Here is a 22648-nt window from a genome sequence, read left to right as displayed (position 1 = left end):
GTGCAGGTGAACATCTGCTTGATGTGGAAAGTCTTCTTGGGGCCTGGGATGGGGGTGAGGGAGGAGGTATGGGGGCAGGTGTAGCACTTCCTGCGGTTGCAGGGAAAAGTGCCGGGTGTGGTGGAGCTGGAGGGGAGTGTGGAGCGGACAAGGGAGTCACGGAGAGAGTTGTCCCTCCGGAAAGCAGATAAAGGTGGGGAGGGAAAGATGTCTTTGGTGGTGGGGTCGGATTGCAGATGGCGGAAGTGTCGGAGGATGATGCGTTGGATCCGGAGGTTGGTGGGGTGGTACGTGAGGACGAGGGGGATTCTTTTTTGGTTTTTATTGCGTGGACGGGGTGTGAGGGATGAGGTGCGGGAGATGTGGGAGACACGGTTGAGGGCGTTCTCGACCACCGAGGAGGGGAAGTTACGGTCCTTGAAAAACGAGGACAACTGAGATGTACGGGAGTGGAATGCCTCATCCTGGGAGCAGATGCGGCGGAGGCGAAGGAATTGGGAATAGGGGATAGCATTTTTGCAGGAAGGTGGGTGGGAGGAGGAGTATTCTAGGTAGCTGTGGGAGTCGGTGGGCTTGAAATGAATATCGGTTTCTAGGTGGTTGCCCGATATGGAGACAGAGAGGTCCAGGAAGGGGAGAGAGGTGTTAGAGATGGTCCAGGTAAACTTAAGGTTGGGGTGGAAGGTGTTAGTGAAGTGGATGAACTGTTCGAGCTCCTCGTGGGAGCACGAGGCGGCGCTGGTACAGTCATCAATGTAACGGAGGAAGAGGTGGGGTTTAGGGCCGGTGTAGGTATGGAGGAGGGATTGTTCCACGTAACCTGCAAAGAGGAAGGCGTAGCTTGGGCCCATGCGGGTACCCATGGCTACCCCCTTTGTCTGTAGGAAGTGGGAGGAATTGAAAGAGAAGTTGTTGAGGGTGAGGAGGAGTTCGGCTAAGCGGATGAGGGTATCAGTGGAGAGGGACTGGTCGGGCCTGCGGGACAGGAAGAAGCAGAGGGCCTTAAGGCCATCTGCATGGGGAATGCAGGTGTAGAGGGACTGGACGTCCATGGTAAAGATGAGGTGTTGGGGACCGGGGAATTGGAAGTTCTGGAGGAGGTGGAGGGCGTGGGTGGTGTCACGGACATAGGTAGGGAGTTCCTGGACCAAGGGGGAGAAAATGGAGTCTAGATAGTTGGAGATCAGTGCGGTGGGGCAGGAGCAGGCGGAGACAATGGGTCGACCAGGGCATTCAGGTTTGTGGATTTTGGGAAGGAGATAGAAGCGGGCAGTGCGAGGTTGGGGAACGATGAGGTTGGAGGCCGTGGATGGGAGGTCACCTGAAGTGATGAGGTTTTGGATGGTTTGAGAGATGATGGTTTGGTACTCAGGGGTGGGGTCATGATCAAGGGGGCGGTAGGTATAGTTGTCTCTATTAGTCAGTGCATTGAGTTTAGGAGTTGGGAGATCATGTTGCGATGTACAGGTCATTGGTTAGGCCACCGTTGGAATACTGCATTCAACCTGGTCTCCCTGACATAGGAAAGATGTTGTTTTGTTTTTGATTTCCAGCATCTGCAGTTCTTTGATTTTTTTTGTTTCAAGTATTGTGTTCAGTTCTGGGCACCTTATTTAAGGAAGGATGTTAAAACCTTGGAGAGTGTCCAAAGGACAATTACTAGAAAGATGCCAGCAATGATAGATTTTAGATAAAAGATTAGATAATTTGGGCTTATTCTCCTTACAGCAGAGAAAATCAAGAGGTGATCTTATTGTTTGTTTCCACTGGTTGGTATGTCAATAATTAGGGGTCACAATTTCAAAACTGTCTGCAAGAGAACTAGGAGTGAGATGACGAGTTGTTAGGATTTGGAATGCACTGCCTGGGAGAGAGGTGGAAACTGATTGCATAGGAGGTTTCTAAAGAGAGCTGGATATATATTTGAAAGGGATGAATTTAGAGAGCTATGGACATGGGGCTGGAGAATGGGACTAGCTGGGTACCTCTTTTGGGAGCGGGTACAGACACAATGGGTCGAATGGCCTCCTTTTGTACTGTAAAATTCTATGATTCTAAGAATTGAACAGGTCTATTTAGTGAAAGAAGTGTGACCAATGGCTATGTCATCAACAAGTAGGTTAGACAGAAAACTGCAGGTACTGATGGTATTTCTCAACATTGTTATTACACATCATTATTAATGAACATCTCAGTGAGCAATTTAATCAGTATAACAAACACAAAGAAAATATAAATGCTGCTTCAGGAACATGCTGAGCATAGGACAAGGAGAACACATCATTGCCTTCAGCCTGGGTCCAGGATTTGGGGATATAGCAGGACACAATAACTGGACCCTGCAGCTCTAGGGTGCCACTCTGCTGGGGATGGGCCACTGTGCTCAAGATAGAGGCAATGCTGCTGTAAGATAGGCAAAATGCTTTCATGCTCAAGATAGGGACAGGGCCACTCTGCTCAGGATGGGGCAGGGTGACTGTTCTCAGGATGGAAGTAGGACCATTGTGCTCAGAATGGGACAGTGTCACTGTGCTCAGGATGGGACAGGGGCACTGTTCTTAGCATGGGACAGGGCAACTATGCTGGGTGGCATCAGGGTTGCTGTGCTCAGGATGGGAAACTGTGGATCCAGGCCAGGACCAGCACTGATGCCGGTGATTTCTTTTCCTGCGTATTCTTAACACCAACTGCAAACCTGTGGCAGAAGACAAAACTAATCACTGAAAAAAAACTGCACTGCAACAAGTGCAACATGTTTTATAGCTTTCCTCATGTGGAAACTTATTTAATTCATAAATACAGGATACAGATTCTGATTACAAAACTTCACTGGCTTGTTTCTGATGCCAGTTTTGTATTAAAAGAAGAAGATCTATTGCTTCTGGAGTCAGACAACTGATAATTTGTTTCAAGAACTTTTTCACCACCTTACCTTCATTTTTCAAGTCTTGACCCTGAATTCCTTCTCAGCCTCTGCCCTTAATTAGTCATTCACTCTATTCCAAAACTGTGATGGATTCTCCTGTCACTTTGATGGATGCATTTTCAGTAAACAAAAAAAAGAAAGGACCAGTTTACAATCTAGGTTGATGTCGTTTCGTGTGAAGTTGGATGAAGTTTTGATTTGCATAATTGAATCCAAATATTGCACATGAAGTCAGGGGATGGATAGAAGCGTTCATTTTACTTGTACTCCATCATGGTGAAGACACTTAACTATATTCTCCTCAAACGTTGAAATTGCCTGATGGCAGAGACATCTCTGTTTTGATCTATTCAAGGTTGTTTTTTCATGCATCGGGATCCAGCTTGCAAGTTCTATAGTTGGCTTTCAGATTTCTCTTTTTCTATGTTTCGGACATCCTAGCGGGAAGATTTCTGCCTGTGACAACATACTGTAGAGTACTGTCTCTGCATCTGGGAATCCTCCATGTGAACTACATAATCAAAGTTAAACTCAGTGGTCTCTGTCCAACATTTTCACCAAGGTGAGGCCCTTCCCTTGATGAGCCAAATATTGGCATCACAAAGCAAATTTCACTCCCACTGGCACTACAGTGAAATCTCATATGACAAGAGATTTGTAAGTTTGAGGCAGGCGGCTACATAACCAGATTCAACGATGAGCGGCATGGTGACTTAATGGTTAGCACTGCTGCCTCACAGCACCAGGGAACCAGGTTTGAATGCACTATTGGGTGACTGTCTGAGTGCACTTTGCATACTCACCTCGTGTCTGCACTGGTTTCCTCCCACAGCCCAAAGATGGATTGGTCAAGGTAAATTACCCATAGTGTCCAAGGATGTGCAGGCTAGATGGATTACCCATGGAAAATGCAGGGTTACAGGGATAGGGTGGGTCTGAGTGGGATACTCTTCAGAGGGTCAGTGTGGATTCGATAGGCTGAATGGCCTGCTTCCACTCTAGGGATTCTACAATTCTATGAATGGATTCTGGCTGATTACTCTGGGATTGAATGTGGATGTGCAGAGTGTCTGAACAGCTTTGCTTTGTGAAACTGAGGCTGCTGTAAAAGGTTGGTTTACACCTGCACTTGAAAGCCTTCCTATTAAGAACACAGATTAATGCTCAGTGGGTGACACAGTTAGGCATCCTCCAGAATCACACAAAGCAACTGGGAGCATTTTAATCTTGCTGTCTTAGTTCGCTTTGCAATATCAGGTTGCAGGACAAAATTCCCAACTCTGAGGTTCTCACAAAACATTGCATACTCACCATTGAAAGCTTGCTCATCAGATCTCAGTTTTGGTCTGTTGTTGCAAATCAGGACTTGGTATAAAGCCATTCATGAAATGACATAACTTAGACTTTAAACTGATCCTTTTTTTCTCTTTTGTTTGCAGACCCATCAAAGTGACAAGAGAATCCATCAACAGTTTTGGGGTGAAATGAATGGCTAATTAAAGGCAGACGCTGAGAGGGAACAGGTGAATAAATGAATTTGCTTCTGAAATTAATTACCAGGCTCAGAGCTCAGTTACGTTGGAACTAACAGAAGTGGTAGCTACAGAAAGTTGTGAACTATCACGCAAGCCATTATCCCATCCATTAACTCCATCTACATTTCTCATTGCTGGGGAAAGGCAGCCAACATCATCAAAGACCACCCCACCCCGATTATACTCTCTGCCAACCTCTTCCTTCAGGCAGAAGATACAGAAACTGAGGTGAGCCTGATGTTAGTGGTGGGTAAGTTGAAGAGGATTCTGAAGGACAGGATCTACATGTATTTGGAAAGGCAAGGACTGATTAGGAACAAAAACAGAAGTTGCTGGAAAAGCTTAGCAGCATTGGCAGCATCTATGAAGAAAAAAATCAAAGTTAACGTTTTGGATCCGGTGACCCTTCCTCAGAACTGATGGTAGCTGGGAAAATGTCGGTTTATATGCTGAAAATAGGGAGGGGGATGGGGTAGGGAGTAAACGATAGGATAAAGGATAGAGCCTGAAGAGAGGAAAGAGCAGTTGGACAGACAAAGGAGTTGATAACGATCTGGCTGGGAGGGCGAATAGTTGTTAATGGGGAATGTTAGTGACTAACAATATTATTAGGGATAGTCAGCATGGGTGTTAGCATGGGAAATCATGTCTCACTAACTTGATTGAGTTTTTTTGAAGAAATGACGAAAATTGATGAAGGCAGAACAGTGGACGTTGTCTATATGGACTTCGGCAAGGCACTTGATAAGGTTCTGCACGGTAGACTGGTTAGCAAGGTTAGAGCACATGGAGTTCAGGGAGAGCTAGCCATTTGAATAGAAAAGTGGCTTGAAGGTAGGAGCCAAAGGATGATGGTGGAGGGTTGTTTTTTGGACCAAAGGCCTGTGACCCATGGCATGCCACAAAGATGCTGCTGGGTCCATTGCTTTTTGTTATTTATACAATGATTTGGACGTGAATGTAGGAGGAAATTATTAGTAAGTTTGCAGATGACACCAAAATTAGTGGTGTAGTGGGCAGTGAGGAGGGTTATCTCAGAGTACAATGGAATCTTGATCTGATGGGCTGATGAACCAAGGACTGCTGGATAGAGTTTAATTTCTGAGATATGGTATTTTGGTAAGGCAAATCAGGCAGGACTTATACACTTAATGGTAGTGTCCAGAGGTGAGTGCATGCAATGAGCTGCCAGAGGAAGTGGTGAAGGCTAGTACAATTATATTTAAAAGGCATCTGAATGGGTACATGAATAGAAAGGGTTTAGAGGGATGTGGGCCAAATACTGGCAAATGTGACTAGATTAATTTACAATATCTGGTGAGCATGGATGAGTTGGATTGAAGCATCTGTTTCTATCTATGCCTGTAGTAAAACACATTGTGATAAAACACTTTAGCAACCTGGCCTGTTTTGTTCTTTTATTTATTCCTTAAATGTGTTTGTTTGTCTATCTGTCTGTTTGTTGTTAATGGGACTGAAAACAAAGGCTTTTGAAAAGCATAGAACAATCCAGTACCTATGTCCTGTGCTTAAACAAAGAAGACTATGAAGGAACGAGGGAGGAGTTAGCTAAGGTAGAATGGGAGCAAAAACTTTATGGTGGGTCAATTGAGGAACAGTGGAGGACTTTCAAAACAATTTTTCATAGTGCTCAGCAGAAGTATATTCCAGTGATAAGGAAGAACTGTAGGAAAAGAGAGGGCCAGCCATGGATGTCTAAGGTAATAAAGGAAAGTATCAGATTGAACAAAACACATACAAAAAAGCAAACAGTAGTGGAAAACTAGTAGACTGGGAAATCTTTAAAGGCCAACAGAAAGCCACAAAAAAAGTTATAAAGAAAAGTAAGATAGATTATGAAAGTAAACTAGCTCAGAATATAAAAACAGGCAGCAAAAGTTTCTATAAATATGTAAATCGTAAAAGAGTGGGGAAGGTAAACATTGGTCCTTTAGAGGATGAGAAGGCCAATTTAATAACTGGGCATGAGGAAATAGCCGAGACATTAAACAGTTATTTCGTGTCGGTCTTCACTGTGGAAGACACAAATAACATGCCGAAAACTAATGGCAAGAAGGTTATAGCAGGTGAGGACCTAGAAACTATCATCATCATTAAGGAGGCAGTGCTGGGCAAGCTAATGGGGCGAAAGGTAGACAAGTCTCCTGGCCCTGATGAAATGCATCCCAGGGTAATAAAAGAGGTGATGGGGGAAATAGCAAATGCTCTAGTAATTATTTACCAAAATTCACTGGACTCTGGGGTAGTTCCCGCAGATTGGAAAACAGCCAATGTGACACCACTGTTTAAAAAAGGAAGTAGACAAAAAGCAGGTAACTATAGGCCAGTTAGCTTAACTTCGGTAGTGGGGAAAATGCTTGAACCTATCATTAAGGAAGAAACAGCAAGACATCTGGATATAAATTGTCCCATTGGGAATACCCAGCATGGGTTCATGAAGGGTAGGTCATGTTTAACTAATTTGTTGGAATTCTTTGAGGACATTACTTGCATCGTGGACAATGGGGAACCTGTGGATGTGGTGTATCTGGATTTCCAGAAGGCATTTGACAAGGTACCACACCAAAGGCTGCTACATAAGATGAATTTGCACGGTATTACAGGTAATGTATTGGCATGGATAGAGGATTGGTTGACCAGTAGAAAGCAAAGAGTAGGGGTAAATGAGTGTTTTTCTGGTTGGCGGTCAGTGGATAGTGACGTGCCTCAGGAATCAGTGTTGGGACCTCAATGGTTTACAATTTACATCAATGATTTGGAGTTGGGGACTAAGTGTGGTATGTCAAAATTTGCAGATGACACTAAGATGAGTGGTAAAGCAAAGTGTGCAGAAGACACTGAAAGTCTGCAGAGGGATATAGATAGCCTGAGTGGGCAAAGGTCTGGCAGATGGAGTATAATGTTGATAAGTGTGAGGTCATCCATTTTGGTAGGAATAACAGCAAAATGGACTATGTTTTAAATGGTGAAAAATTGCAGCACGCTGCTGTGCAGAGAGACTTGGGTTTCCTTGTGCATGAATCATTAAAAGTAGGATTGCAGGTGCAGCAGGTAATTAAAAAGGCAAATGGAATTTTGTCTACCATTGCTAGAGGGATGGAGTTTAAAAACAGGGAGGCTATGCTGCAGCTGTATAGGGTCCTGGTGAGGCCACACCTGGACTACTGTGTGCAGTTTTGGTCTCCTTACTTGAGAAGAGATATACTAGCACTGGAGGGGGTGCAGAGGAGATTCACTCGGTTGATTCCAGAGTTGAGAGGGTTGGATTATGAGGAGAGACTGAGTAGACTGGGATTATACTCATTGGAATTCAGAAGAATGAGGGAGACCATATAGAAACATATAAGATTATGAAGGGAATAGATAAGGTGGAGGCAGGGAGGTTGTTTCCGCTAGCAGGTGAAACTAGGACTAGAGGGCATTGCCTCAAAATAAAGGGAAGCAGATGTAGGACTGAGGTCAGGAGGAACTTCTTCACCCAAAGGATTGTGAATCTGTGGAATTCCCTGCCCAGTGAAGCGGTTGAAGCTATCTTGCTGAATGCTTTTAAGGCAAGGCTAGATAAATTTTTGAACAGTAAAGGAATTAAGGGTTATGGTGAATGGGCAGGTAAGTGGAGCTGAGTCTCAAAAAGATCAGCCATGATCTTATTAAATGGCCGGGCAGGCTCGAGGGGCCAGATGGCCTACTCCTGCTCCTCGTTCTTATGTTCTAATTATATAACTTTGTTTAGTTTTAATCTGCTTACATTACTATATTGTTAATAAATTGCTAAGTTTTTTGTTGAAGGTACAAACCAATGTCTGGAATGAATTATTCAGAGAGTCTGGGTTTGGTGATTCAAAAGCCTGACCATTGTGGTCAATTTTGACAGTCTTTGAAGGTTTTAATTTTACTGCGTTGTGAAGAGAGGTAGAAAGGCTAATCTGGTTTGGTTGTCTTTCTCTAAGATATAGCAGCAGCAACCTGACTCTGATCAGAAATCAGGAAGAAGTTTATTGCAAGGTTTTTGTTAGATCACAATGGATAGTTCAGGGGTTACTAAAGAAGAGTCAAAAGGTTAGAGGTAGTGAGTGATTATACAGACTCCATATTAGGAGTGCTACAATTAGCTGTTCTGCTGGGAAAGCAGCTGAATTACTCAAATTAGGCATGGGAGAGCACAGTGAGCTGTCAAGAGCAGCTGGATGTGACTGGGTTATTAGAACTTGGTAAGAAGTTCTAGAAATTAGAACGTAGCTGAAGTGCTGGCATCAGGACTCAGAAGTAATCCTGGAGAGCTAAGAAAGGGAAGATCACATCTGTGTGTTAAGGGGAACTAAGTAACATTGATGAAGACTTTGAGCATTAAAACTTGAATAAAGACAGGTGGTGGGTTAGCTCAGTTAGTTGGATGGCTAGTCTGCAATGCAGAGTGATGCTAACATGGGTTCAATTCCTGCACTGGCTGAGAGTATCATGAAAGACTCTCCTCAACTTCTCCCTTTCCTCTGAGACATGGTGACTGTCAGGTTAAACCACCACCAGTTGTTTCTGTGATAGCCCTCTGGAACAATGTCAGCTTTGACAGTGGGGTTAGGGGTGAAAAGCTCACAGCAATATTTGATGCAACTGCGTAAGACTGGAGCTTGGGGACAAACCCAGGTATAGAATTGACTTGATGAAGCTTGCTGCCAGTGAAGACTTGGATGTATGTTTGTGACTGTGTACAAGAATGCAAATTTGGAATCCAGGCAAGTTTAACCTCAGGAAAGAAAGGGAGATTGATTATAAATGGAAGTCATCATTGAGGCAATTCAGAAGAGGACCAAGACTAAACTGACAAAAATGAAGAACTTTGATCCATTGTGAGATTTGGTGATCCACTGTGTCATTAACATTTATGAGGAGTTGCTGAGAAATCTAAGAATCCACCTTCAGCATATTTGCAATTTGATGCGCATTTTGGCTTTTTAATTAGTTTATTACCATATTTACCACTTGTTAATTCTGAGAGCTACACATATGCTGTATATATAGTGTAGATTGTATTACTGTTCACGTCACTTTCCTCTCTTAGTAGGTCCCCTGAATCTCATACTTTGTCTACTTTAAAACATGTTATTGATCCCTATCCAGATTGCCAAATTTATGTTACAATCTGGTCTGAGATTGTAACATAATTTGGATACTTTTCCAGGAGTTTGCTGAGGTTGAGATGGGTTAAAATTTTCATGGTGAATTTTACAATACATATTGGAAATGGAAATAGCTTTGTTAGTTCCTATGACTTTTCTGGAAAAGGATGATTTATCCTGACTGATTTGCAAGAATCAATCAAGGTTACGTTAACTGTATTAGCAGAAAAGATGGAATTGGAATTAAAAACAAGGGTTAAGAGAGGAGAGTTAGTTCAGACAAGAAGAGTCTAACCCAAACAGGGCATAAATCAAATCGGCTAGAATGCATTCGTTAATGAAGCAGCTTGAAATAGAAAGGAAAAAAAAAAGTTGACATTGGAGGAAAGAGATAAGGAAAGAGAAAAAAGAACACCAAAGAAAAATCAGAAAACATGAACTGGATAAGATGTAGGTTAAATGTTTTAAAAGATATTGTCCAGTCAATGGAAGTGATAGTATAAAGAATAAAAATGATGTTAGAAAACCAGTATGTTTTGACTGTACAAAGCAAATTGTTGGAATAATAAAGGTAAAACAGTGGGAGTAATACAAACACTCAAGCAGTCTTCAGAAACAATAGTACTGGTGAAAGAAATGGGTGTTAGTACAGCACATGAAACATGTTTCTTCAGAACCTACTGAAATGAGTTCAGTATAGCCAAAAGAATTCTTCTTTGAATACTGTCACAGTGAGTCAGATAATTGGAGATTTTTGAGATTTTGACTCCAAGGGAGTAATGTTTACTTACTCTTCCAACATCACAAGTAAACAAATTAATATTTAGAGCGCCACAGGATCAGTTTGGTTATGTTTGGTGGCTGATGGTACAATTTATGTTCTGGACGGTTTGATGTAAGAGGTATTAATCACAGCTCTCTATGAGACTTATGGACTTGTTGCCTTCTACAAAGTTAATTTACAAAGTGATTAGTAAATAGAAATGTTACTGTGGGAATTGTTCCTGGTTTAACTATTGAAGGGGTACATTTTATACTAGGTGATGATTCAGCAGGTATGAAATTCTTGCCATTTTCAAGAGTTTCAAGTGAACAGCTGAGGTAAGAGAAACAGATTTTGTAAAAGGAATATCCTGGACTGTTCCCTGCTTGTGTAGTAACCCAAGCTCTTAAAGCTAGACTTGATAAAGTTGAAAATGTTTAACCCAAGAGAAATTCGTACCGGAAACAGAAGGTGAAAGACACCATTAAGGAACTAGGCACCACTAAAGAAAAATCTGTTAAGTGTAGAGAAACTGCTTTCATGAATAAAAGATGACTACTTGAACATTGGTCACCGGAAGTTATGAAGGTTCATATTTTATTATTTGAAAATTTCGGTCCCCAAGTGGAAGGAAACTGGCTTTAGTTTTCAGTTCTGCGAGAATCTTTTTTTAAACTGTCAGAAAGCTACCCGAATAATGAATTCAAAACAACATTTACAGTAAGTCATGTGATTGCAGTCGAGCAACCAGTAAGAAAACTGTTCAGGTGTTTACCAAATTGAGATTATGTCACCTAGAGAGCAAGCTGGAACCAGGCTCAAGCAAGGGGAAGCAGGCCCATAACAGCAATCATGTGCTGTTCTTAGTAGTCAGGGAAATGGAGAAGTCCTGAGGTGCTTAGCAGTCAGTGGGACAAAACCTCCAAAAATAGAAGGCTCTGGGATGCCAGAGAATAAGGCACCCTACAAGATTGAAGGTATTAGTTTACAGAACCTATGCTAAGTAGTAAAAACAGAAAGCTCTGGAGAATGCAACAGCTCTGGCAGAATCTGTGGACAGAGAAACAGACTTAACGATTTGAGTCCAATACGATTCTTCTTCGGAACTGAAGGAGACTGTGAAGTGCTGGGTTTTATGCTGTAGAAAAAGAGGGGAGAAGTGGAACAGATGATGACAATGCCCCAAAGTAAAAGACAGAATATTAATGGTAGTGAAAAGATACAGATTGGTTGTTCATAGCCAATAATGTGGATTTCCTGAGAGCAATTCCATGGAAACAGGACATTGCGGCATCGTGGATGCATGACTAAACTAGGTTAGGAAGTATGATAACTATGTTAAGTAGTGAGCTGAGACAGAAATATGACTTGAGGATTTCAGGGAGAAACTGAAGAAAATAGCATCTAGTCAATGTGCTGAAAGGAAACTACATTTGCAGCAGCTGAGTAAAAAAACCTTCATGTAAAAATAGGTGTGTCCCTTCACTGAGGTTTGAATGTAAGCACATTGCTGAAAGAAAAGGATTAAATCTTTCTTTCTCACATTTGTAATGAGATCTTTCCATTCTTTACTTGTCTAGTATATTATGGCTTAATATTTTTCTTTTGTTAAAAGTACATCAGCAGCCTTGAGACAGTCTTCTGTGTAAGAAACAATTTTGTTTTGCCTTGCATGATTCTTTTGTAATTTACTCACTCCTATCTTCCATTCAGTCAGACCTCCCTTTTGTTCTTTTCCTCTTCTCCTACCTTTCCCTCTGTTTGTACTTGCCTGAAACTGGTGACATCCTCAACTTTTTATACTTCTATTGAATGCAACTGACCAGAGATGTAATCCTATTTCTCTCCCTACAGATGTTGCCTGAGCGTTTTGTGCACATTCTGTACAAAATAATGGGCTGAATCTTCTGAGAAATGGTAATCAGTTTGCTAACACACTCCCTTTTTCTAACCTTGCCCAGGAGCTCTGTATTTCTGATCTGGGCCTCTTGAAAAATGTGGGTTGTATCTGTTTTGGGACTCATCCATTAAAGTGCAAGATCTGTGATGAAGACCAAGCCATGCCCCATTTTTCAATACTAACCGAGAAAATCTAGGGTTTAAAGTTTCCAAAGGCAGTTTCACAAGCTATGGAAGGAAGATAAGTGGGCAAGGGAGTAGGGCAGCAAGTAAGAGGGTTAGAGAGGCAGTGTCAGTTTTATTGTAATCTGGAGTTAGATCAGGTGTTAATTCCTCTAAACTTTGCTGAGAAGTACATAGGTATGAGAGTCAGACACCTCCAAACTGGACTTGGAGATTTTTTTGGACAGTTATGGATACTGGTGATTGCCCATCAGAAAGTCCAATTGTTCATCCTTTATGATACATTGTTATGATCATTATTTTCCAATAACAAGAGTGAATCATTATTGTAGATGGGGTTCACGAGAGTCACTGGCATGGTTATTAAGCGAGAAAAGGTTAATTTCAGCAGACAGGCTGAATAAGGCCATTCTAAGGTCCAGTGCTGAAGACAGATGAGTGGACAGAAGATTGCAAAACTACCTACTGTATCAGGATCTCTGTAAGATTCATCTTGCCACTGGATCAAGACAAGTCAGGATGACAGAGCAAGACTGACGATGGGCAATCCTCCTGCACTATAATCCAATTCATGTGCAAGTAATGTTTAACACCTTTCTAACATTTGCCAATCTGTTACGAGCCCTGTGGCAACAGCTAAGTGATGTAACAGCAAGTATGGATTCACTGGGAACTGTAGCTGACAAACTGCAGCACTCTAAATGACTGATCTGCCCTTTTCTGATTACACCACACAACTTGCAGTTTGTAAATGAGATCTAAATATTATTTGCTTCAGCTCTTTGACCAGCTCACTCAATTAACTGGTCTGTATTTCTTTGCAGCCTCTTGCGTTTCCTCACAATCTACATTTCCATCTAGGTTTGTAATGTTAGCAAAGTGGGAGATATTACACTGGTATTTTACCCCAACTTAATTATAGAGTGTAAGGTGGTAAGGCTAAACATTGCTTCTTGCGCCATTTCGCTAGTTAACAAGCTGCCAACTTGAAAATGCCCCATTTATACCTACTCTCTGTTCCTGTCAGTTAGCCAAACCTTCATCAACGCTAACATAGCTACCCTGAAGTTTATGAACCCTTAGCCTGTGGCGTACTTTACTGAATGCCTTTTGGAAATCTATCTACTGGTGCCCTTTTCTGGCTCCATCTTTAAAACTCTCCAATAAATTTGTCAAAAAAGATTTCCCCTTTCCCAAGGAAAGCAACATGCACAACAGCAAAGCTGCAGCACATAGCTGTTCTTAAATACTGTTAGCGGTGCATCAGTTAAAACAGTTTCTTTAAACATTTACTTGGAACATCCTTTTAAAATTTTATTTCATAAAAGAGCCATATTCTCAAACATATGCGCAACTTAGTGATCAGGTTTCGACCAGAGTCTGCTGGCCCTAACCTGGGGAAAAGAAAATAAGAAAGTTCTCTCTTTTATAGCTTTCTCCTGTCAGAATAGCAATGTCAACTCAAACAAAGTTGCATTTCACAACGCAAATCAGTGGAAACCAAAAGTAGACAGGATTCAGGACAATTCCATAAACATTTGAGATGACTTTACTGTTTCACAAAAAGAACAGAGCAAAGGCAAAACAAGTGAAACAGAATATAGTCAAAGTACCTGACAATATGAAAAAGTTCTTTCCGTTTCAAAGACCAACACTAACATACAAGATACATAGTTTACTACTCTAAGTAAAAATCCATCCTGTAGTGTCCCCTTTTTGTATTGATGGTTAAGCGGATGAAACTATGCACTGAAGTTTCTAACAGAGATTCAAAATGTAAGCCTGCAAGAGAACGTGTGATACACAAATGTTGGGATTTAATTGTCCCATCTGCTCTTTTTCTTTCTGGGAGGTGGTTCTGGCACAGCAAAGCCATCATTCTCAGCAGAACTGATTCTATTGCCACTTCTGCTGTCTCCATTCCTGCTTTCATTGCTGCTCCTGTTCTCGCCGCTGTTCCCGGTCTCATTCATGCTCCCACTCTCCCCACCACTCCGGTTTTGGCTGGAACTCCTAGAATCGCTATGCCGACTATCACTACTTCGACTCTCACCGTGCCTATCACTATGCCGACTGTCGCTACGCCGATCGCTGTGCCGACTGTCACTGCGGTCCACATGCCGTTCACTGTTTCGATCACCATGCCTCTCACTGCCCCGTTCGCTGTACCTGCTGTCACCTCCACGATCGTTGTATTTGCTGACAGAATGGCGGCTGCTGGAATCACTGTGACGACTGCTGCTATCACTGTGACGGCTGCCACTGTCGCTATGACGATTGAAGTTGTCGCTATGACGACTGCTGCTTTCAAAACGGCTAGAGCTGCCATCAACAAGACGATTGCTCTTGATCTCAGCAGAACGACTGTTGCTGTCTTTATTCCGAGCACCACTTCCACTGTTACTGCTGGGAACTGGCAGCTGGTTGGTGATTGGATTGCCCTGAGGACAAGTAGGGATAATACTGAGGCTCCCAGCACTTGTCCAGTTGCTAGTGCCAGCAGCAGAACCTGTGATCTTAGGAGCACTACCAGTGGCTGCAACAAAGTGTGATTTGTATTGTGACTGGTGGAATAAAATAAGTATATGTTAGTATGCAGTGGTTTACATTTGTAAACACCAGCTTTAGCATTGCAGACACTAAACGTGTATTCAAAACACTGGAACTATGGACTGAGCTAAGATGTGTTACTACTTCATGTTGCGTATGATATAATTAACATATATCAGAAAGGTCTGTTTGGGACTGAAAAAAAATGGAGACTTTTGAGTGATCCTCCTTTGCAGGATACTGAATGTGAAATGCAAATGATTCAGTCGGCCTGAGATACTTTCCATTATTGCAGAACACAATGGTTTACATTTTGTGGGACCACTCATCTCAAGAAACCTATCAATTTGACACATTCACCTAATGCTTGGTAGTATTCACAAAAAAAAAATTGATTGTGGTTTTGTTGTTGGTTTTGAGTTGAAACTAAATTGGTTGCACAGTGTAATGGAGCTACAGCACATTGCACTCACACAGTGGAATGATGTTAGTGTTAGGCCTCTGCTTGTCAAGTGTCCAGCTAGTGTTCGGCACCAAGCTTTAGAGATGAGGAGGACTCAGCTTACATCATTATTCAATGCTAAACTAGACATTGTCAGGAATAGATAACACAGTGTGGAGCTGGAGGAGCACAGCAGGCCAGGCAGCATCAGAGGAGCAGGAAAGTTGATGTTTCAGGTCAGGACGCTTCTTCAGACCCTTTTTCTGAAGAAGGGTCCCGAGCAGAAACGTCAACTTTCCTGCTCTTCTGATGCTGCCTGGCCTGCTGTGCTCCTCCAGCTCCACTCTGTGTTATCTCTGACTCCAGCATATGCAGTTTTTACTATCTCATTGTCAGTAATAGTACTGTCATGATTGAGCCTACTGATTACCAGCAATTTTGTGTCACATTGGAATGATTCAGATTTCTGCAGATGAGCCCAACAATACAATGTGAGAACAACGACCACAAGAGGATGTTCTCCTTATGATTTTGGTGAGTACTGGAAATCTGTATAAACTTTGATGAGGGGATTAGAACTCATTCCTGTCCTTAGCCAATATGTTGCAGTAGGAACCTAGAGAATCTACTCCTTCTACCAGCACATTGATACTAAAACCAGTGCTGAGAACAACTAATGCAGCAGGTACAGGAACTAAATCTGGGGCATAGTGTGTGCTGGAATGACATTTTTTTCTCTAATTGTAGTAAACCATGTTGGGAAAGAGAATTCAAACAGAACGAAAGACAGGGGAATGAGATTAAATTAATGACACATTAAATTTGATCTGCTGTGTAGAATTCTCTTCCAAATAACCTGCAATGCAGCTGCACTCTGAAAAAAATCAAAACATAGTTGCAAGAACCACAAAGGTCATGCACAATCCTGGTTAATGTAGCTATCATATGGAGGTGCAGGGGTTGGACTGGGGTGGACAGTCAGAAGTCAAATGACACCAGGTTATAGTCCAACAGATTTACTTGAAATCATTTGAGCTTTCGGAGCGCAGCCCCTTCATCAGATGCAATAAGAGAGGACAGCACACAGACACAAAGTTATAGGCAGAGAGATCAAAAGATCATACAAATGATGTGAGTGGAATGTCCAATAATAAATATTTGCAGGTGGCCAAGCGTGTTAGATGGCGAGTAAAGTGTTTACGAAGTCAATGTCAGTGCTGTGCAGTCATGACAATCAGGCAGAGTGGTAGGAATAAACAAGTGAAAAAGGCCTCACACCTACAATTCAGTGCCTGACCTGAGATGTCACTTTTGTATATTCCTAAGGCTCTGCCTGATTGTGATGACAGCACAGCACTGACATTGACTTTATAAACACTTCACTCGCCATCTAACACTCTTGGTCACCTGCAGAGACTTATTATCTGACACTCCATTCACACCGGAATTGTATGATCTTCTGATCTCTCTCCCTATCAACTCGCTGTCCATGTCCTCTCCTCTCTCACTGCACCTGATGAAAGGGCTGCACTCTGAAAGCTTGTGTGATTTCAAATAAACCTGTTGGGTTATAGCCTGGTGTTGTGACTTCTGACCTGCTTAATGTAAACATTTCTTTAAAAGAGATTTGCTTAGTGTAATGTTTAAAAGCAATCCCCCTAGAAACAATTATTTTGATTGGGTTGAACATTGTACAAAAGGGTATCTGTGTGGTCACCAAAGAGCCACCTGCATCTTCAGACATTTTTACTTGGTGCAATTCTGTTCAACTAATTGTTTGTAATGGCTAGTTACTGATTAGTGTGTACTTTTAAAAACCATAAATCATTTGATATTTTGCTCCTGCAGTTTAGTCCTGTCCATCTTGGTGGTAGTTCCCCAATTAATACTTCAGTCACATTCTCGAGGATTTTGTATTCAGATGGCTATTCATACCACAAGTAGGCCACTAGTCATCTTCAACTGATTAACTGTAAAAGGATTCCAACAATGTCTCATTGAATAGCTGTGCTCACTAATATTTAAATGCCTCCCGTCAGAAGGCCAGTTTTATGAATTCAATTTCAATTCAAAGGTGCCAACTTTTTGAACATTACATTGAAAAGTGAAGTTGTGCAGTTATTTTAGCAGCCATTTGAAGTTCTCTTCAAGTGAAAAATACAAGCGGGGATCATTTTTAATAATCCCAGGAACTTCAAATCAATTTTCTTGAATTGTGTTAGGGTAGCAACAATTTACCAAATGCTAGTCAACTTAATACCACAGCTCCATCAAATGATCTTTACCTGAAATGCTGCTTTCATAGCTGACATTCTATCTCCCATTGCTCCTGTAGATGGTTTGTATGCTTCATAGTTAGACAGCACATTGCTTGATGTTCTGTCCTGTATTAGACAAACAGTTAACCATATCGTCACTATGCATCAAGTAACAGGTTTAAGGTTAGAGAAGAAATAAATCATCACAAAACTTATAAAATAGTAGAAATTCATGAGCTGAGCAGGATACCATGTTAAGATTTGATGGAGGTTTTACATAAATGAATTGTAACCTGGTTATTAACTCTCTATTAGAACTCATCTCAGCATTTTCTGTTCCAAAGAAAACACTAGCCTATCCAACCTTTCCATAAAGCTAAAATTTTCTATTGTAGGAAACATTATCATGAATCTCATTTGTATCCTTGCAATATCTTTCCTGCAATGCAGTAACCAGAATCATACCCTACTCTAGCTATGGTCTGGCTAGTGCATTTTATACCCTTGCATTCTTGTATTCTAAATCCCAACCAATTAAGGAAAGTGGCCAGTGTGTTGGACATGACTTTCCCTTACAAAACCAAGCTGACTCTCCTTGATGAGTCTGTGCCTTTCCAAAGGTGGATTTATGCTAATTTTAAAATAGCTTCTCAACAGTTTTCCTGTCATTACGTGCTTTTACTCAGCCTACTCCTTTTTCCCGTTTTAAATAAGAGCACAATGTCATCAATCATCCTATTTTTTTATACCACATCTATAGTCAGACTACAAAACGATGGTCAGAAGCTCTTTCCTCTTCAACTTCTCCTTGCAGAGTGACATATCCTGCATCTGGGCCTGGCAATTTATCCACTTTCAAAGATGCTAAACACCTTATTATTTGCTCTATTATGATGTTTATTCCACCCAATATTTCACATTGCTCCAGCTATAAAGTTTGCATTATCCTCCTTTTTGTGATGATAATTGCAATGTTTCCATTAAGAACCATGCTCAAATCTTCTGCCTTTATGTACAAGGTCTCTAATAGACATTAGTCTTTCCTTAGTTATCCTCTTAATGTACTTATGGAACACTTGTGCTTTTCTTCAATTTTACTTGCCAATATTTTTCCATTCAGCTTTTGCTTTTTTATCTTTTTTTATGGCAAGCCTATACTTTTTACATTCCTCTATGCTTTCCACAGTACTAAGCCCTTGCTATCTAACATAGACTTTGTTTTTGTCATATCTCACTCCGTATCCACTCTTGACTTCCATGGTGGGGTTATATAGATTTAGGAGTTCCATCTGTTTTGTTCATGGGAATGTATCTTTCCTCTGTCTCTCACTGCTCTGACACTGATTTATCTCCCAGTAGCTTTCTCCAGATCACTTTTGGCAAAGTATATCTCAGCTTAGAAAAATTGATCCTTCCTTAATTTAAAACTTATATTTTTGGTCCAATTTTGTCATCTTCCATAACTGTTAAATTATGATCACTTTTCCTAAACTGCTCTCCTGCTTTTTACTTGACCAGCTTCATTTCATAAACCAAATTTAACATTTGTTAGGTTTGCTATGCACTGACTAATGACGATTCTCCTACTTGCTTTTGAAGTATTCTATGCTTTCTTTTTCCCACATACTGAATTTATCCCAGTTAATATAAGGACAATCGAAATCCCACTATTACTGAATTACACCCATGAAAAATATTCAATAAAATATGTCATTGGCTGTAGGGTGCTTTGAAACATCAGGCGGTTGCGCAAAGCACTGTATAAATGTCATTGGACTCAAAACATTAACACTTTCTTCCCACAGATGCTGCCAGACCTGCCGGGTTTCTCCTCTTGTTTCAGGTCTCCAGCATCTGCAGGTTTTAGTTTCATATTACTGTCTATCTTTCTTTATCACTTCTGTATTTTTCAGTATTTTGCAAACATTTTTGTCTTTCTGTATTTCTGACTGCTTAGGGATCTGTAGCAGACCTCCAAAGGTGTACCATTTTTTATTCCATAAGATTGCATTTGAAGACCCTTCTTAGCATTATCACTTCCATGATAAGCCACAGCTATGATATTTTTTCTTTGTTCAATATTATAAGACCCACTTCTTTTATATTCCCATTTCTACCCTATCTGAAATCCTGTGTCTAGCAAATTTGAACTGCTATTCTTGCTCTTCTACAATCAGTTTTCCAGTGTACTTCCAAGTGCCTATTTATCACCTCGTTTATCTTAGTCACTGGACTCTGAAATAGGGTTTAACTTCAATTGGTTTTCATGGCTCAGCATATCTGAACAGGGCTTAACACTCTTGAATATTCAAAATGATTCCACAGCACTACACTGCAACTGTGGACTAAACACGAAAATTAGAACATTAGCTTTAGTTTAATTCACGCTGTTTTTGGCCATAGTGTGGTTGGGAAACTTAAACAAGTCCTAGGCAGAACATAAAATTACTGGTAGTTTTCAACATACTAAGTCTCTTATATTTGCATTCAGCAGAAAAAAAACCAACAGTGCTTCAGTGTGACAGCAACTACACTATTTTCAACTCATGAATATTTACTGACATTGATAACATCAAACCCATCATTTGCAGTACTTACTGAGGTATCTGAACCCAGCCCTGGACGCTCTCTGTAGCCTAATCCTCCTCCTCCAATATTCATCCTCTTCCCTTTCCCAGCTTTGTAACGAGACTTTCGAAACCATGGATTCTGACAATTACAAAAGTTATTAAAATGCTTATTCTAAACTTAAATAGTAGCATAGAAAGTAAGAAACCAAAAGTTAACATTTTATATGAAAGAATTGGTACACAGTAACAAACTGAAGACAATCCTTTAAATGTAGGAAGTTAATTATTTTGGTCCTATTTGTTTGTTTCTATTGCCATTCATGGTCAAGTTAGTGGATGGTCCATCACCTGGCCATGATAAACATCAGTGAAGCAGACAGTGGTGCAAGATATAGAACGAGAATTGTCAGTTCCCTTCGTTTTCTCCCCTTGCGGGTAGCAGCTGTAATGGACAAATATCCTTCAGAAGAAAATCTGTGTATACTCAGTAACTAGGTACGCAAGTGAAAATGGTGTCTAGCAATAGAAGGAAATGTACAACAATGGAATATATTATGCAACTGCTTAGATTTGAAGGGGCTAGCATCTGAACAGAGAAAAGTGTTCTTAATATTTTGTGGGAAGCCCCTTTAAAATAGCTTGAGGAATTTTATTTGATGTTAGCCACGGCATATTATGAAAGAACTATGAATTTCTGATGAATCATACAAGGGGAAAGCTTAGTACCATCAATGGATTCGGGAAAAAAAAAGCCAAGTGAGTTGGATAAGAAAAATTACACTTTTGCATCTCACTCTACACATAAATTGTTTTTTAAGCATACCCTGTTTAATCAGTGACTGTGGACCTGAATGATCTGGAGATATAGATGCACAGTGTTTTTGTTATTCTCATCTCGATATTTGTGTGGTAATTTTTTTGAATGATTGGCTATTTTGTACTTAATCAATGTTCCAGGTTTCATGAACAGTTTATGCAATATGTGAATGTAAAAGCTTTACTGCAAGGGATAAATTTTGGTCTCAAGTGGAGTTTGCATTTTTGACAGTTAACAGTCAGGAAACTAGTAGTTTGAAAGACAGAAGCTAGAAAAAGAATGCTAATTAAGAACATCATTAGTACAATAATGAGAGATGATCTTAGTTTGAAAGAGCAAAATTACAATCAATTTTGCTAAAAATAAAAAGTATGAGAAAGCTAATTAAAATCAGTAAGTTTCAATAAGTACTTAAATAGGAAATGAGCCAGTGTTCGTCCTCCAGAAAGGCTGTTTAGAGAAACAATAACAGAAAACCAGGAAATAGAGGAAATGACGAACAGGACTTTGTGCCCGTCTTCACACAGTAGGAGACTGAGGAAACTTTTCCAAAGTTGAAAGTCAAGAGATGCAGGGGAGGATGGAACAATCACCAGCATCAGGGAAATGCTGGGAAAACTACTAGAACAAGTCTCCTGGACCAGATGATATGTATCCTAGACCCTTCTTCAGAAAGATACAGGGATAGTCATTATAATCTAGAATTCCTCAAATTTTCAAACAGCAGATTGGAAAATCGCTAATGTAACACCATTTTTCAAGGAAGGCAAGAAAGACAAAAACAAGAGAGTGAGGCAGACAGACAGGAGGGAGGAAAAAAGGGACACAGACAGACAGAAGGGATGAAGAGAGGGAGGGACAGAGACAGACAGAAGGAAGGGAGGGAGGGAGGGAGACAGAAGGGAGAGACGAAGGAAAGGAGACAGGAAGGGGAGGAAAGGAGAGAGGAGGTGGAAGGAAGAAGGAAAGTACAGGCAAGTTAGGCTACCATCAGACATAGGGAAATTGCTAGAATCCATTATTAAAGAGGTTGTAATAGGATGCAGAGAAAATCATAAGCTGATCAGGCCGAGTCAATATGGTTCTGGGAGAAGTAATTTGTGATCACTAACTTATCAAAGATTTTTAAGTAAGTTACAAGCAAGGTGAAATAAGGGAGCACCTATGGAAGTTGTGTACTTGCTTTTCCAGAAAACAAATCTGATAAAGTGCCTCATCAACAGATTCTACACAAGGCAAGAGTTCACGGTGTAAGCAATTAGCTAAAAGGAAGCAGAAAATAGGGAGAAAGGGAACTTTTCCGCTACATTTCAGATTTTATCTCTCTTGGAGAGCTGGTACGGCAATTATAAAAAGATTTGACACAAAAAGTCATATCAGACTCGAAACATTAACATTAATTCCCTCTGTAGATGCTGCCAGGCCAGCTAAGTTTCCCCAGCCACTTTAGTTTTCATTTCCAGCATCCACACTACTTGGTTTTTATTTGGGAGAGAAAGTGTGTTGTCTGGAATTGGGAGTCTTTTAAAGAGGCCTCGGAGGCAAACCTAAGATAATTGAACATGGA

At 40.9% G+C, this 22648-nt stretch overlaps 1 protein-coding gene across 1 annotated transcript in view; it reads right to left on the bottom strand.

The window, feature by feature from the left end:
- Positions 1 to 13737: 13737 nt before the first annotated feature.
- ddx42 (DEAD (Asp-Glu-Ala-Asp) box helicase 42) overlaps positions 13738 to 22648 on the bottom strand; it is a 262098-nt gene continuing 253187 nt past the window's right edge. Inside the window, exons 14-16 of the mRNA XM_048614381.1 lie at positions 20293 to 20403; positions 17722 to 17820; positions 13738 to 15008 (exon numbers count right to left, since the gene is read on the bottom strand). Coding sequence (XP_048470338.1) covers positions 14262 to 15008; positions 17722 to 17820; positions 20293 to 20403 — 957 coding nt within the window. The 3' untranslated portion in view covers positions 13738 to 14261. The remainder of the gene's footprint in view (positions 15009 to 17721; positions 17821 to 20292; positions 20404 to 22648) is intronic.

This window comes from Rhincodon typus, chromosome 30 (assembly GCF_021869965.1).
Source record: "Rhincodon typus isolate 14 chromosome 30, sRhiTyp1.1, whole genome shotgun sequence".
Taxonomy (NCBI): Eukaryota; Metazoa; Chordata; class Chondrichthyes; order Orectolobiformes; family Rhincodontidae; genus Rhincodon; species Rhincodon typus.
Note: the sequence above shows the minus strand (reverse complement) of the source record. Positions and strands in the feature narration are given on the sequence as shown.